Genomic DNA, 12,924 nt, shown 5'->3' on the forward strand with positions numbered 1-12,924 from the left:
CATTTAGAACCTGGCAAAATGTAGTATTTCAGTCCATTGATACTACCTCCAGATTGGTGGCCACTAACCAGTTTCAAGGAATTTTTTTTTTGCCTTTGCTTATTTTGTTCTAAATTTTTACTGGCGGCATTGGAGACTTGGGTGTTCTGAATGCCCATGGCACCTCGTGTTAGTCATGGAAGTTGCTAATTTACCACCGTTGACATACAGAATTAAAAGCTACCGCCACCAGGCCAGTAAGCTTCAGTCACCTCTCCTACGTGGAACCAGCAGCTTCAATCCGTGGTACAAACACTCATTTACCCAGCAGACTCTGGTCGCTGCTATATTCTTTGTGATGCGGTTTCATAGTATCTTCTGTAGCGCAGATCTTTTTTTAATATCTTTCGGGTCTCCCCATAGATCTGATTCTTCAAAAAGAATACAATGCAACATTGTCGAAGAGCACGTTGCATTCAGTTGCAATGTTCAAGCCCCAGGCTTCTGCTGAGCTTTGTGTCCCCTGAAACTTCTTTTCGCAAATTGATTTGGGATCCTTTGAGGTATGTGTCATTACCTTTTTAAAGTCTGTTGAAACAGATTTAAACCCCGCTCCCTGACAAGTACCTGAGAAGCCCTCTCATGCCGAAGGGGGGTGAACCTTTCTTACTAGCCCTTGTGAGTTTTGCCATTAACTGAGTAAAAAGATGGAAGTTTGTTGGTACCTAAAATTCTGGCTTTCAGTTGAGAATACAGAACTTTTCCGCCACAGAACGTGGAGCAGTAAACCCAGCTAGTAGATGTGCTTGCTTGTAGGTCATTGTTTCTTGTTTTTTGCATGGAGAATAATCTATTGAAAAGTAATATGTGTAATATCCTCATTTCTAACTTCTTTCTACTGGTTGGAGTAGGACATTGCTCGTTTATTGCAAGAAAAAGAGCTGAAGGAGGAAAAAAAACGAAAGAAACAATTTCCGGAACCGCCGGCAGCAGACGATGGAAGTTTCCATCTGGCTCCAGGTACTGATAGTTCAGCTAAAGTCTTGTTGTTGTTTCATGTTTCATGAAGTGATGCATAGGGCGACCCAGGCAACCTGGTTTCATCAGTTGCTCTGCAAAGTGCTGCATGAATATTTTGGTCAGTGGGCTGTGGAAGGTCTTGTGGTTTACGGCTCACATCTTTTGTACTGTATTTCTGTCATTGAGTCCTGGTGAGGCCATTTTATTTAAGTTTTATGTAGAGATTTTTTCTTTTTTCGGCCTTGCTTGACATCGTCACGATTTTAAATGAAACAGAGTGGACTTTGGGTCAGTCCCTCCAGTAACTTGTGCTTTTCAGTTGCCCCTTAATCCTTTGCTTTGATCCATTGTCAGTAAATTTTCAATCACCCAGAGCAGTATTTCTCTCATTCTCCTGATATCCGTGTATTCTTCCACCTCAAAGAGCGTTCCAGAGCGTCACCCTTCCGAAGCAGGAGATGCAATGTTTCCAGGAGCAGCAGCCCAAGGGGACTATTTTCTGATCGCAGACGCCATTGGATAGAATGTTTCTACTTTTTCATGGCAACCAACTCCCACCAAAAGTATTGTCTGAACAAGTGTGTGTGTGTGTGTGTATATATATATATGTATATATATATATATATATATATATATATATATATATATATATATACTAGCAGCCCGCCCCAGCGTTGCCTGGGGCAAAAAGGGGCTGGGGGCAGTACACCCGCTGCCGCCCCGACCCCCTCCCGCACCGCCCCCCTCCCGCCCAACTCACTCGCGCCCCCCTCCCGCCCAACTCACTCGCGCCCCCCTCCCGCCCCGACTCACTCGCGCCCCCCTCCCGCCCAACTCACTCGTGCTCCGACATTTTCATTTACTGCTGCGTCCTTCTTGCCTCCCCCTGCATCACAGTCTCACTTTCCCTTTCCTCACTGCACCGCCGCTCCTCACTGCACCGCCGCTCCTCACTGCACCGCCGCTCCTCTGTCGTCGTCATCACGCACGTTGCGTCACGGCCAGCGCTAGGTCACGGCCAGCGCTACTTTCAGGAGACTACTTTGTTTACAAACTTAATTTTTTTTAATTTACTTTTTTTAAAAAGTTTATATAGCCTATATCCATCTACACACCCTGACATTTTCATAGATGTATCGGGTGGGTAGATTGGCACTGTGGTTCCCGAGTTTACCTGGCCAAAAGGTGCAAGTTCTCTCTTTATAATAGTAGTGTGTGTATGTGTGTATGTATATATATATATATATATATATATATAATCAACATTTGTCAATTTTTTTTCCCCAAGAAAATCATTGTGATGTTGTGCAAAAACTCAATACAATATTTTTCTTATAAAATAATTTCCTTTTATACTTACAAAAATGTAGTTCAGACACTGCTCCTGATAGAACATTATGCATATTTCTATCTGGCTTCCGTTTGCTGCAGTAGACGAAGTCGTTTTTCTAGCCTGAAGTTTGTGGATATATGTGTGTTCTCTACAAAAGCTTCTTATTTTTTGCTGTACCATTAACTTTTTTGATTAAGCTAAAATGACCGCATACATGCGCATGCTGAAGAAAAATAAAGAACAATGTAACTGTTTAAAGAAACAATGATGTGTCAAACTTCTAACGGCCACAGGCAAGTGTTCTGGGCTTCTTGCAAAGCTTCATGACTCTGCACACATTGCCAATCCCTGTGCAGACATGCAGCCACATTTAGAAGAACTGCTGCGGTCTCAGACGCTTCTTTTAAGACCAAAGGCACAGCCAACGTCTGCGCCATCTTTGGCCTCCCTGCAAGGCTAGCCTATCTTGTCCCCACTGCCCCATGCAGGTATTCCCTGCTGCACATTTGTGCAGCCTGCCTCTGTACGTAGCACAACAACAATATTTCCAGTATGGGGGGAGGGCGCACAAATACTGTGCCTTTCCTACCTATGAGGTTCATCGTGAGGATGGAATAGTCTTTGCCCCCCCTGTGGTTGTGCCTGGATGTTGGAGGAGAGAAGTGTATTGGTTATATTGTGATAAGGTGCACGGGCGCCAGTGCCAGGGTGCCGTGTTTCTTTACCACCAATGGCGTGGCAGTCGGCGAGCACATCAGGGACATTAGCAGCAGCTACTCTTGTGGTTTCGATCTGTTCTGAAAGCAAAGGGGGCCCTGTGACTGGTCACTGCATCCTTCCCTTGCCACGTTGGCTCCCACGCAGTGCCCCGCCCAGGTCCTCCACATCCCTTGCAGCATCTCCAGGGTCTGCAATATAGAAGTCTGGAGGACCGGGGATCTGTGCTAGAGCAGCTCCCTTCCAGCATGCACAGAATCCTGACCCTGGTCCTCCCCCAATCGGCTCCTATGTGAGATTGGCACAGTTTTATATCTTGGTTCGGCTCTTGTGTACCCTGGGAATTGGGGAGAAGGGTGGCTTTTTTTTCTGTAGCTTCTAGTGAGAAAAACCTGCCTACCATCTAGTGCTTAGTACAACAATGTCCACACCTATTGTTTTTTAAAAAAAAAAAAAGCAAAAAAACAATTTCAGTAGCTACGAAAGCCTCTCCGACTCCTTCCACCGTCTGTCCACATTCACTATTCACCACTCGCTATTTGTTCCCTCCTATTTCCCCCCTCAGTGGGCACTGATCTGATTGTTCCGATGTGTCTCATCTCTTAAATGATCCGACCCCAGCTTGTTTCGTATTCTGTAGTCCTTGTAGTAGTTTTGCGGAGTGTTTTTCCATTGTTATCCTTTAATTCAACCTGTACTGGCGGCGCGCTGTAGGTGTTTTTGATATTACTCCTGCCTAGATGAAAGCAGTGTTTTATATCGGGAGGCATGTTCCTTCTCTTGCTGATGTCACCAGGATGATAGGACAACAGTCATGACAAAGCGAGGATGAGTTTCTACCTACCAGGGGCTGCTCTTTTGCCATCATCTCCCACTCGTTTTGTGGGGATCCCTTTGCAGATGTAAACCCAGACCGGTCAGCAGTGCTTCTAGTAAGACTTTCTCTTTGTGTTTGTTGTTGTTACCCTTTAGTATTTTGGAAGAGAGATGATAGCCCCAGCTCTCAGCAGTCGCAACTTCTAGGTATCTCATGGGAGAAACATGGTGCAGTCAAACATTTATCAATAAAGTGAATTTTTGAAAATTAGCATCTGGTCTTTGCTTCTTATAGTCACTATATTTTATTTCTTACTATAGCGCACTAGAATGAGTTTACAAAGGTAGGCGCTACACAGTGGATTTAGAGGGCCATCATTGCGGTCAGTAGGTTGGCCTCTTCCCATAGTTGCCGGCTGCGTCTGCACTTGATGCTTGCAGATTTACAAGCACAACTCTAGTGTTCTTGTCTTCTGTACCCAACGACCATGATTGTTGTCTCAGCGCCCATGATTCTAAGTGATGCGTGCTCGCGGAGCGCGTCTTCTCAAATGGAGATCTATAGCTTGTTCTTAATATTGTTCAGTTTTTCGAAAGTGATATGAAAGTTAACCATAACGCTAAACTTAAGTGAAAAATGCAAACCCGTGGCCATTTCGGGTGTGAAGATGCATTTTGGACTAAAACAAATTGGACAAAAACACCAAGTACTGCGAACAGCCTCTGCTTTTTGCCAATTAAGCCTTGTAAGTACATGCTGGACAGGAATTATGGAAATATGCCATTGCCAAATAGGATATTTTTTTTCTCCCAATTTCGCCGGCGTAATTTTGCCTTGACAGTATTTATGGTGGGGAATCATAATCATGCTCCTTGATTCCATCTCCGATTTTGCCGTTTTTTTTAATGCATACTATTGTTTTGTTTAGGTTTGAGTTCATTCTCTGGTGTCTGCTTGTTTTCACTGCAGCTACTTTTCTTTTTTTGTCTATCTGTCTTTGTCTTGTGTTTGTTCCCTATCTTGGCCCCAGCTTATGTTTTTGGTTCTATTTCTAACCCACATATATCACCCCTTATCTGTTCTTTCCTCTGGTTTGTGCACTGCTCTCACTAAGCTCAGTTTCTGTCCCTTCCTTCTCAATTGGCTTGTTTTTTAGTTTACTTTATAACGCTGGTATCATTCTCACTTTTCCTTTGTTACAACATCTTTGTTTGGCTGTGCTCCATTGTGTCAGTTTTGCTCTTTTACCTTCATTTCATGGCCGTGGCAATACTTGTGGAACTCCTGTGTTTGTTTTTTTCTTAGCTTTTATGAAATTTGCTTACCACGTCTAAAAAATGAGACTTTTCTCAGTAGGAGGTTGGGTGAGAATATTGAGCACATGGCATTGGGGAGTAGCTGTCATAATTTCATTCATGTCCAGTTTTAATTTTGTTTTAAAGCACTCTGAAGTCATCCAAGAATGCACAATATATTTCCTTTCCTTTGCATATACACACGAGTTGAGCAACAAGAGAACCCTGTAACTTGTGTCTTTTTTTAAAAACAAGATGCATTTATCTGTAACATCCAAATGTTATGTTGGTGAAATGGAAGGTACTGTTGCCTGCCCTTAAAGTTGTTTTGCTTAATAAAGGAAAACTCCTTAACCTTTTGCATGTTTTAGTAAGTATGTGTTTTTTTTTTACATTTTACATAAAGTCCTCCTGTTCAAGTTCTGAACTAGGCAATAGTGAAAGTCCACAGTTGTGGTTCACATTTTTCAAACAGATGTTCCATCAGGAAATGAAAGCACACACACACACTTGAGCTTGGCCATCTGTCATGTTTGCCTTAGCAGACTCTTTTGGACCCAGTCTAACCTTTACCCTTGGGGGTTGACTCAGCCATGTTGGGAGTCACTTCTCCTTTTGTTTGAGCGATCAGGAGGGTTTACACGCTTGGCTTACCAACCGTGGCTGTCCTGGCTTATTTTGGGTCTAGTGGAAGGGATGTGAAAGTTGGGTGAAGTTGGACACCCAGCAGAATCCTCTTCATTCACGTTGTGTGTGACACTAGGCATATTAGATGGTTTGCGGGTTGTGTGAAGGGTAAGCTTCAGTGCGACAACAAATTAAAGTCTCTTACAACCTCCTAAATTCCACTTAAGTCCTCATTCTACCTCCTTAGGTCCCATTTGTTTTTGATGGTGCGATCACTTTCAGGGTCTCTTCTTCCCTGTTTTTTGATATAGTGCCACATGTACAAAAGGTTTTAGCGGTCGCAAATGGAGAATCATGCCGTTTGCGACCACTAAAAAGCCTTAGGACATGTACTAACCCTATTTTGTGAGTCGGTAACCTGTTACTCGCAAAATAAGGTTTGCGTGTCGGTATTAGGAAAGGGTGTGTTAATGGCGTCCCTTCCTAATAGTGAGTTGCAGGGGGTTGCACATATGTTTTGCGACTGGAATACTTCAAGTAGGTGGTAAGCCAGTCATAAAAGGGAAGGGGTCCACAGGGGACCACATTGTTTATATTTGCAAAAACACGTTAAGAGCAGGCAGTGGTCCCACTGACCACTGTGTACTGTTAAGAAATGAAACAAAAAAAGTCAAATTTTTCATTTGGAAACTCAACCCATTTCCTTTAAGGAAAATTAGCTGCATCTAAATAAAATCATATTTTTTTTTTTTAAAGCTGACATGTTAGTCTGCTGTCCCCTGCAGGCCACCATTCTTATGTTTTTAACAAATCCTAATGGGTCTCAAATTGATACCTGCCTCATGTTTATTGATGTGGTAGGTAGATACGAGATCCACTGGGATTGTAAATTGTGTCTAACACACTGTTTTATATCACATTTTGCAACTTCTAATTGCGAGTTGCAATTAGGAAATTTCTAAATGTAGCGCCCCTACATCTGGCCCATAGTGCTTTATTTGTATTGGATACTATCACCGCTTGTTGCACAACCTCTAAAGCAGTTTGGTCCAAATTAGACCATTTACCAGGTGTTAGTTGTATCATCACACAATGTTCTCCATCAGTAATGGCTGCAGTGTTAGACCTGGTATTGGCCTGTGTCTTATGTTCTTCTTTCTTGACAACATAACCTTCATTCTGATTGTTTCACACTTTTCTTGTCAAGTCTACTGTTTATCTAACACCAATGGTGTTCATTTCAGTTGAAAGGGAAAGGCTATAGAGCCCTTAGAAATGCACTCAGATGATGTCCAGAGGAGCTGGTGGTTTTTAGAGCTAACGCACTGTAGTCTTGAGAAATGAATGGGAAATTGTTAAAACTTTAATGCATTTTATTGCACTTCTTATGCACAGTGTAGTCAGACATTTTTAACCTACTTTGTCAAATGAGCCATTGTGTCTGACAACGTCCTTTCTGGCAGAACAAACAATGTGGCTAAGAGGAGGACTTTAATTTACTTTTTGTTGAGGTCCATGTTTGCGTCATGAAGTCATTCCTTCAGCAGTGATGATCATGCCAGTGGAATTCTACTGCATGCAGTGTCATGACCACACTCTCTTCAGTTGCCTATTAGTGTCTGTGTCTCTCCCTCCTTGTGTTCACGTCATAGCTCCATTCAGTGTGCTCGTGCTTGTGCATTGCCAAACGTTGTACTAACCTGCATGCTTGTTTATCATATCCTCTCTTCCCCTCATTCCTCAGCCCACTCTAGAGGCAGGAACGAGGAACACCAATCTGATCATCATCGTCCTCACCGGACCCGAAGTGGGGAGCAAGCTGGAAGGCCAAGGGACGAGAGGAAGTGCTCCCCGCCTGCGAGCTCCAGTAATGTCCCGGAGCACGGACATGTTGCCTCTGATCGTTTCAGAAGGCATTCAGATGATCCTGGAGAGCGTGATGGTCCGAATCATAGAGGTCCAGACAGATCATCCCCTAATAAAGAGAGGCCTCCGAGACCTCCTGCTCCCAAGACCAATAGAGAGGCGGTCACGAGTCGCAGTCACAGAGAGCCGGTTTGTGAGGATGACCATCCTTCTGCGGGTCATAAGTCCACTAGGCACCAGGAACTTACTCCTTCAGGGGTTCCATACGATGATGAATACTACGACCTAAAAGAAAGAACTAGAAGAGACCATAAGAGAGTTGACCACGTGGAACCCACCCGAAAAGGCCATGCAAAAAGGAGCCCCTCGCCCTATAATGGAAGGGACGCTGCAAGGGACGCAGGCCACCATAGAGAGCATGGTCCCTCGGAAGACGCTCTCCGCAAAAGAGACAGGTGTACTCGAACCCCGGGGCGGTCTCCCGAAAGAGTTGCAGACTGTGAGGAATTCAATGACTTGAGGGTGCAAAATAAAAAGGATTATAAGCGAGCTGACCACTTAGACCCTAAGCGAACTGGAGATCGGAGAAGGAGCCCCTCTCCCTACAAGGACAGGGATGCAGGCCGCCATAAGGATCCAGGTAAAACCACGCAGAAGACTCTGCTCTTGGAACGAATGCCTTCGATTTGCTGCCGAGTGATTCTTCTGGCCATTGCTCTTCCAGAAATTTTCAGCACTTCTTTTTCCCTTCTGGCTATGGTTACTGTACCCTGCTTGGTGTATAGCGGATCACGCTTCATTCTGTATATATCACAAGCTGCATCGCTTGTCTTGATTTAGGCTGCTTGCTGTTTGCCATCTTCTTCCACCTGCTCTTTACTTTGGTTTGGGCTTGTGGGCTTTTGAACAATCAATGAGCTATTTTGCATGCGAAAGGAGGGCCATTTCTGTGCATGATTATGTATAGAATCCATATGTTTATATTTTGTGACCTGTAGATCATGTACTATTAAGCTTGACCTTTTGAATATTTGTCTTTCACTCATCTTGCATTAAAACAGCAATGTTACTTCACCTCGTCCCCTCTGTCACCCTCCCAATTAATTGCCGATCTAATTTACCTCCAAATGCCAACATTTCTTTGGCTCATCAATTACATGGGGATGATTTGGAAATGTCATTTGTGCACCGCATTACTAAACTGTGCATAGTAACGTACCTTTTTCTCATGTTCAGTCTTAAGCAGTCTGAATCACTGTAGAAACTTAGATTTAATCTTCTAATTGTAAGTTCTTTTCTTAATGTATTGTTCTAGGATGAAAAGCTTGGTATCTCAAATTCACCATTTCCTTTTTAATATAAGTGTCGGGTTCACGTCATATTTTGTCATTTCTGGGTTATGGGTCCAATGTCTCTAGTATCTGTGGTGAATTCTCTCACTTGCCTTCTGCCCTTGTATTAGCTCTTGGAGGTGTTCTGTTGTATACTTGGTTACAAGGGCCTCCTCAGCTTCAGGTCTGTGGTTAATTTTTGGGGCTGTGAGTAGCTCAGAAACTGTGTCTGAATACAGTTTCTGGTCTGATCCTTTGATGGTCCTGGACCCACATTGCTCATTGATCCCGTTTGATTTTTCCAGGTATGAAGTCGAGAGGCACAAGAGATGTGGCTTACAGCAAGCCTCGGGTGGAAGTCCAGAACCCAAAACTGGATGATGCAGCGATCGCTCGACGGCTACAAGAGGAAGAGCTAAGGGTGACCAAAAGCTGGCATGGAGTCATTTGTGGCAAAATACCATTTTCAAAAGCTCCATATTCTAGCAAAGTTTCACTTGTTAAATTCACATTTCATACAATGACGTTACCACTACTTTTATTTGACGGTCGCAGTGCTCAGTTAAGATTAGTCTCCGTCTTAGGCACTCTGGTCTGAGCTGGTCGTGGAAGGTGCAAACTATTTGTCAAGGCATTAAATCTATACTCAAGCCGTTACAACAAATTTGTGAAGAGCGCTTATGATCAGTCACTTTCTGGATGGCTTTCTTTAAACTTCACCCTCCGTTTCGTTCAGCATCGGGTCTGGAGTACATTTTGTGAGCAAGATGTTACTCCTATGCCCGCCTAGTTCACCCTGGTCTCGCCTGTCGCCTGGCTCCGCCAGACTACATTCTGCTTCTTCATCTTTGCTTTATTGATAGGTTATTGATGGGGAGAGTTTAGCTTATGAGTGGACTTCACAACCTTCTCCTCAAATCAAGTTTTCTGTGTGCACTCTATGCCAGAGTTTATGCCTCTACTTCTTCCACTGGACCTTATGACATCTTCCAAGATGACTTCTTCCAGTCACCCTGCTGTTGGTACAGCATGTACACATTAACTGGTTGAAGGAGGTGTCATCCTCTTGAGGAGTGTGTCATTGTGTGTTTGCCCATTAGAAATACTTTGTGGGAATCTTTGTTGTTCATTTTAGTCATCGGCAGCCTTTTGATGCTCTTCCTCAAATGTTTCCTTCTGTAAGCCGCATTCTGTCATATTGAAATTCTTTATTAAAATTGATGCCTTCCTGTCATTTTGAATTTCTTCCAGCTGCAGAGTCTGTACAGGAGGTAATTTCTGATTAACCTAAAATCTTTTATTCAGGGCCTGTGGTTTTTCTCTGTCCACCCTTCCTTCATTTTAGAGTGGACAAAACGTTTTAATTCCTTATTTTCCATGTGCATAATACCAATTATCTAAATTCTTCACATTTTGCATTTGAGTAGAGGTTTTGCATTGTAAAACTCTTGCATTTCCCTTTGACTTTGCAAGGTGGCTGAACGTTCTTACGGGTTCTTTCTTCGGTGATTGTAACATTTTAGGTGTTTACTGATTTGATTCTGGTTTTAATGTGATTTGCATGGGTAAGCGTTCCCTGAAGAGGGGTCCATGTTCACTTGTTTGTATGTCAACAGTTTAGAAAAAAAACCCAAAAAAACAAAAAAGTAAACTAAATCCGATGAAAGAAAAATCTAATTAAAAATCTGATATTTACAGTTTGGGTGAAGGAGTGGGGTTAAATTTTAGCGTAAAACTACAGCTCTACATACAGCAAGGTAACTGGTTAAGGTTTGTAGCAGTGGCAGCAGGGTGCTTTTAGGGCTATGGCATAAACTGATTTAGGAATAGAACTAAGGCGGTGGTGGTGGTGGTGGTGGTGGTGGTGAAGGTTAGAGAACTGGGATGAGTAAGCAATAGTGTTTATATTAGTCTGAGGGCGGTTAACAGCACAAGGTAAGGGGTGTTTGGCATTAGAGGATTGTAAGGGTTATGCATTAGACATCTTATTAGCATGGGTTTAACAAACAGATTAGAGATAGAGTTGGGGGTATTTATGGTAAATAACTGAATTAAACTAATTTTTTAAACCCCACCACTCAGCCCCTGAAAAACCGGTAATCGTTTTAATTTTTCCCCTTAAACACTTTACAAGCTACAAAGACTATCAAACTTGGAACTTAATATTGCACACTTTTTCAGAGGTCTGATTTTTGTATTGCGCCGCCACATCCATGTTAATCCTGTGGTGTGGAGTTAATCGATACAGAAACAATTCCCCACATTAATAGTACTTCCGCTTTGTATTCTTACTCTTACGCACTTTTTAGCGTTTATTTCCGTGCACAATGTACTGATAGCACTGCTTGGTTGGTAAATATGTTGTGCAAAAAGACAAAGAACATCATTGCAAGTGACCTGGAAAATGGTCTGGTATTTCTTTACCGGCAGAGTTACTAATACGAGAGGTACTGGAACATCCGTGAGTGGGGAACATCTGCCCTATTATTAGTTGGGCCCTCAGAGGCCACTGAGAGTGAACTGGTAATTATAGGATCCATTTTCAAATCAATTCATTTAAAAACATTTTTTTAGAAACAATTATTTGTTTTGAAAAAGCAAATTAATATAACAACAAAAAGTATTAAATTCATATCAGTCCCCACCCCCCACCGATCACTGAGGAACAGAATCCTTGACAAGTACAATCCCTGACACGGAGGATGAGCCGTAGTAATCCCACCAATTGCCGTAGACCTTGATAAATTTCTGAGGACCACCCCTAGCATTGTAAATTGGCTCCCCTTGTTGGGCTCAGCAGTCCAGATCAGATCTCCAGAACTGCAGCCCGGTGGTCTGGAACAATTTCCAATTCTTTGCAATATCCCTCTCGGCCACCAATGTAGGCACCAGCTATCTGTCACCTCTTGAGTCCTTAAGGTCCTCTAAAAGCCCCAAAAGTGCCATCTTTGGGGGGAGTGTGATGGTCACGCCCAGGACCCTGGAAGCATACGCCCAATCCAGGACCAAAAGTGGTTAATCCACAGGCAGCTCTTACAATATGAAGTAAGTCTAGGTCACAGTCTGATCACCTGGAGCAGTTGGGGTCTGGCCGAAGGCTAGCAGCCATAGTCAACCGGGTGTCCTGTATGTGGGGTGTGAATAATGTAACTTCCTTAGCCTAAGGCGGGCGGAACTAGCGAGTTCCCTGGGATTAGTCAGGCCTTCTGCCACTCCATGTGGTCCACGTTTCCAACCCAGCCCTCTCTTCTCCATCTGAAGAAGTCCAGCCCTTAGGGGCGTTTTTGACCAGAGAGCGATGCAGTTGGGAGATCCCTCCCTTGCCTAAACTGCCCATCAACAATCGAGCCTCTAAGGGACTAGACCCCAGCAACTCCACCAGATCAGCGAGTGTCACTCAACAATTCTACATTTTACCCCTGGACTTTCACAAAGAGATTTCTGCTGTTTTCCACAGACCATATCTCTGTGTGAAAGTAAAGAGGTCGCTGTGTTCCAACAAATCTGGTCATTCCAATGCGGCCAGTAATGCTGTAATTGGCCTACTGAGAATTAAGAGGCCACTCCTAACAAGAACTTCAAATTTGTAGAAATCCTATCTAAACACTTTTCCCTTTTATTTGTACTTTTAATTATGAAGATGGTCACTGCATTCCCGCTCCTTGTCTTTGTGTGACATCTTAGTTGCACTACTCTGTCCACCCATTTTCTTTCAGGGTCCCAGTTTCACTTTAAGCCAGGGGCAAGTGCTCCATGCAGAGCTGATGGGCAGTTTGTTCAGTCCACCATTGTACGTTCGTTTGGTGCCTATGTTGGGCACGTGATGCCTTCTTCTGAGGTTTTCTTGTGCTCCCGTTTACTGGTTGATGAGGTAAGAGCGCTTGATGCAGTATGGAATAGCCAACTTTCTGTCTTTGCTACACTCTGTCTGTAAACCAC

The 12,924-nt window shown here is 43.4% G+C and overlaps 1 protein-coding gene across 2 annotated transcripts in view; it reads left to right on the forward strand.

Moving 5' to 3' along the window:
- The window catches only part of CCDC50 (coiled-coil domain containing 50), a 75,070-nt gene that overhangs the window by 28,448 nt on the left and 33,698 nt on the right, over nt 1-12,924 (forward strand). The window contains exons 5-7 of one of the 2 annotated variants that reach the window (XM_086944633.1): nt 891-999; nt 7,533-8,294; nt 9,291-9,406. In XM_086944633.1, the coding sequence (XP_086800759.1) occupies nt 891-999; nt 7,533-8,294; nt 9,291-9,406 (987 nt within the window). The remainder of the gene's footprint in view (nt 1-890; nt 1,000-7,532; nt 8,295-9,290; nt 9,407-12,924) is intronic. The other variant, XM_086944634.1, reaches the window with a different exon arrangement.

This window comes from Lissotriton vulgaris, chromosome 11 (assembly GCF_964263255.1).
Source record: "Lissotriton vulgaris chromosome 11, aLisVul1.2, whole genome shotgun sequence".
NCBI classification, from domain to species: Eukaryota; Metazoa; Chordata; class Amphibia; order Caudata; family Salamandridae; genus Lissotriton; species Lissotriton vulgaris.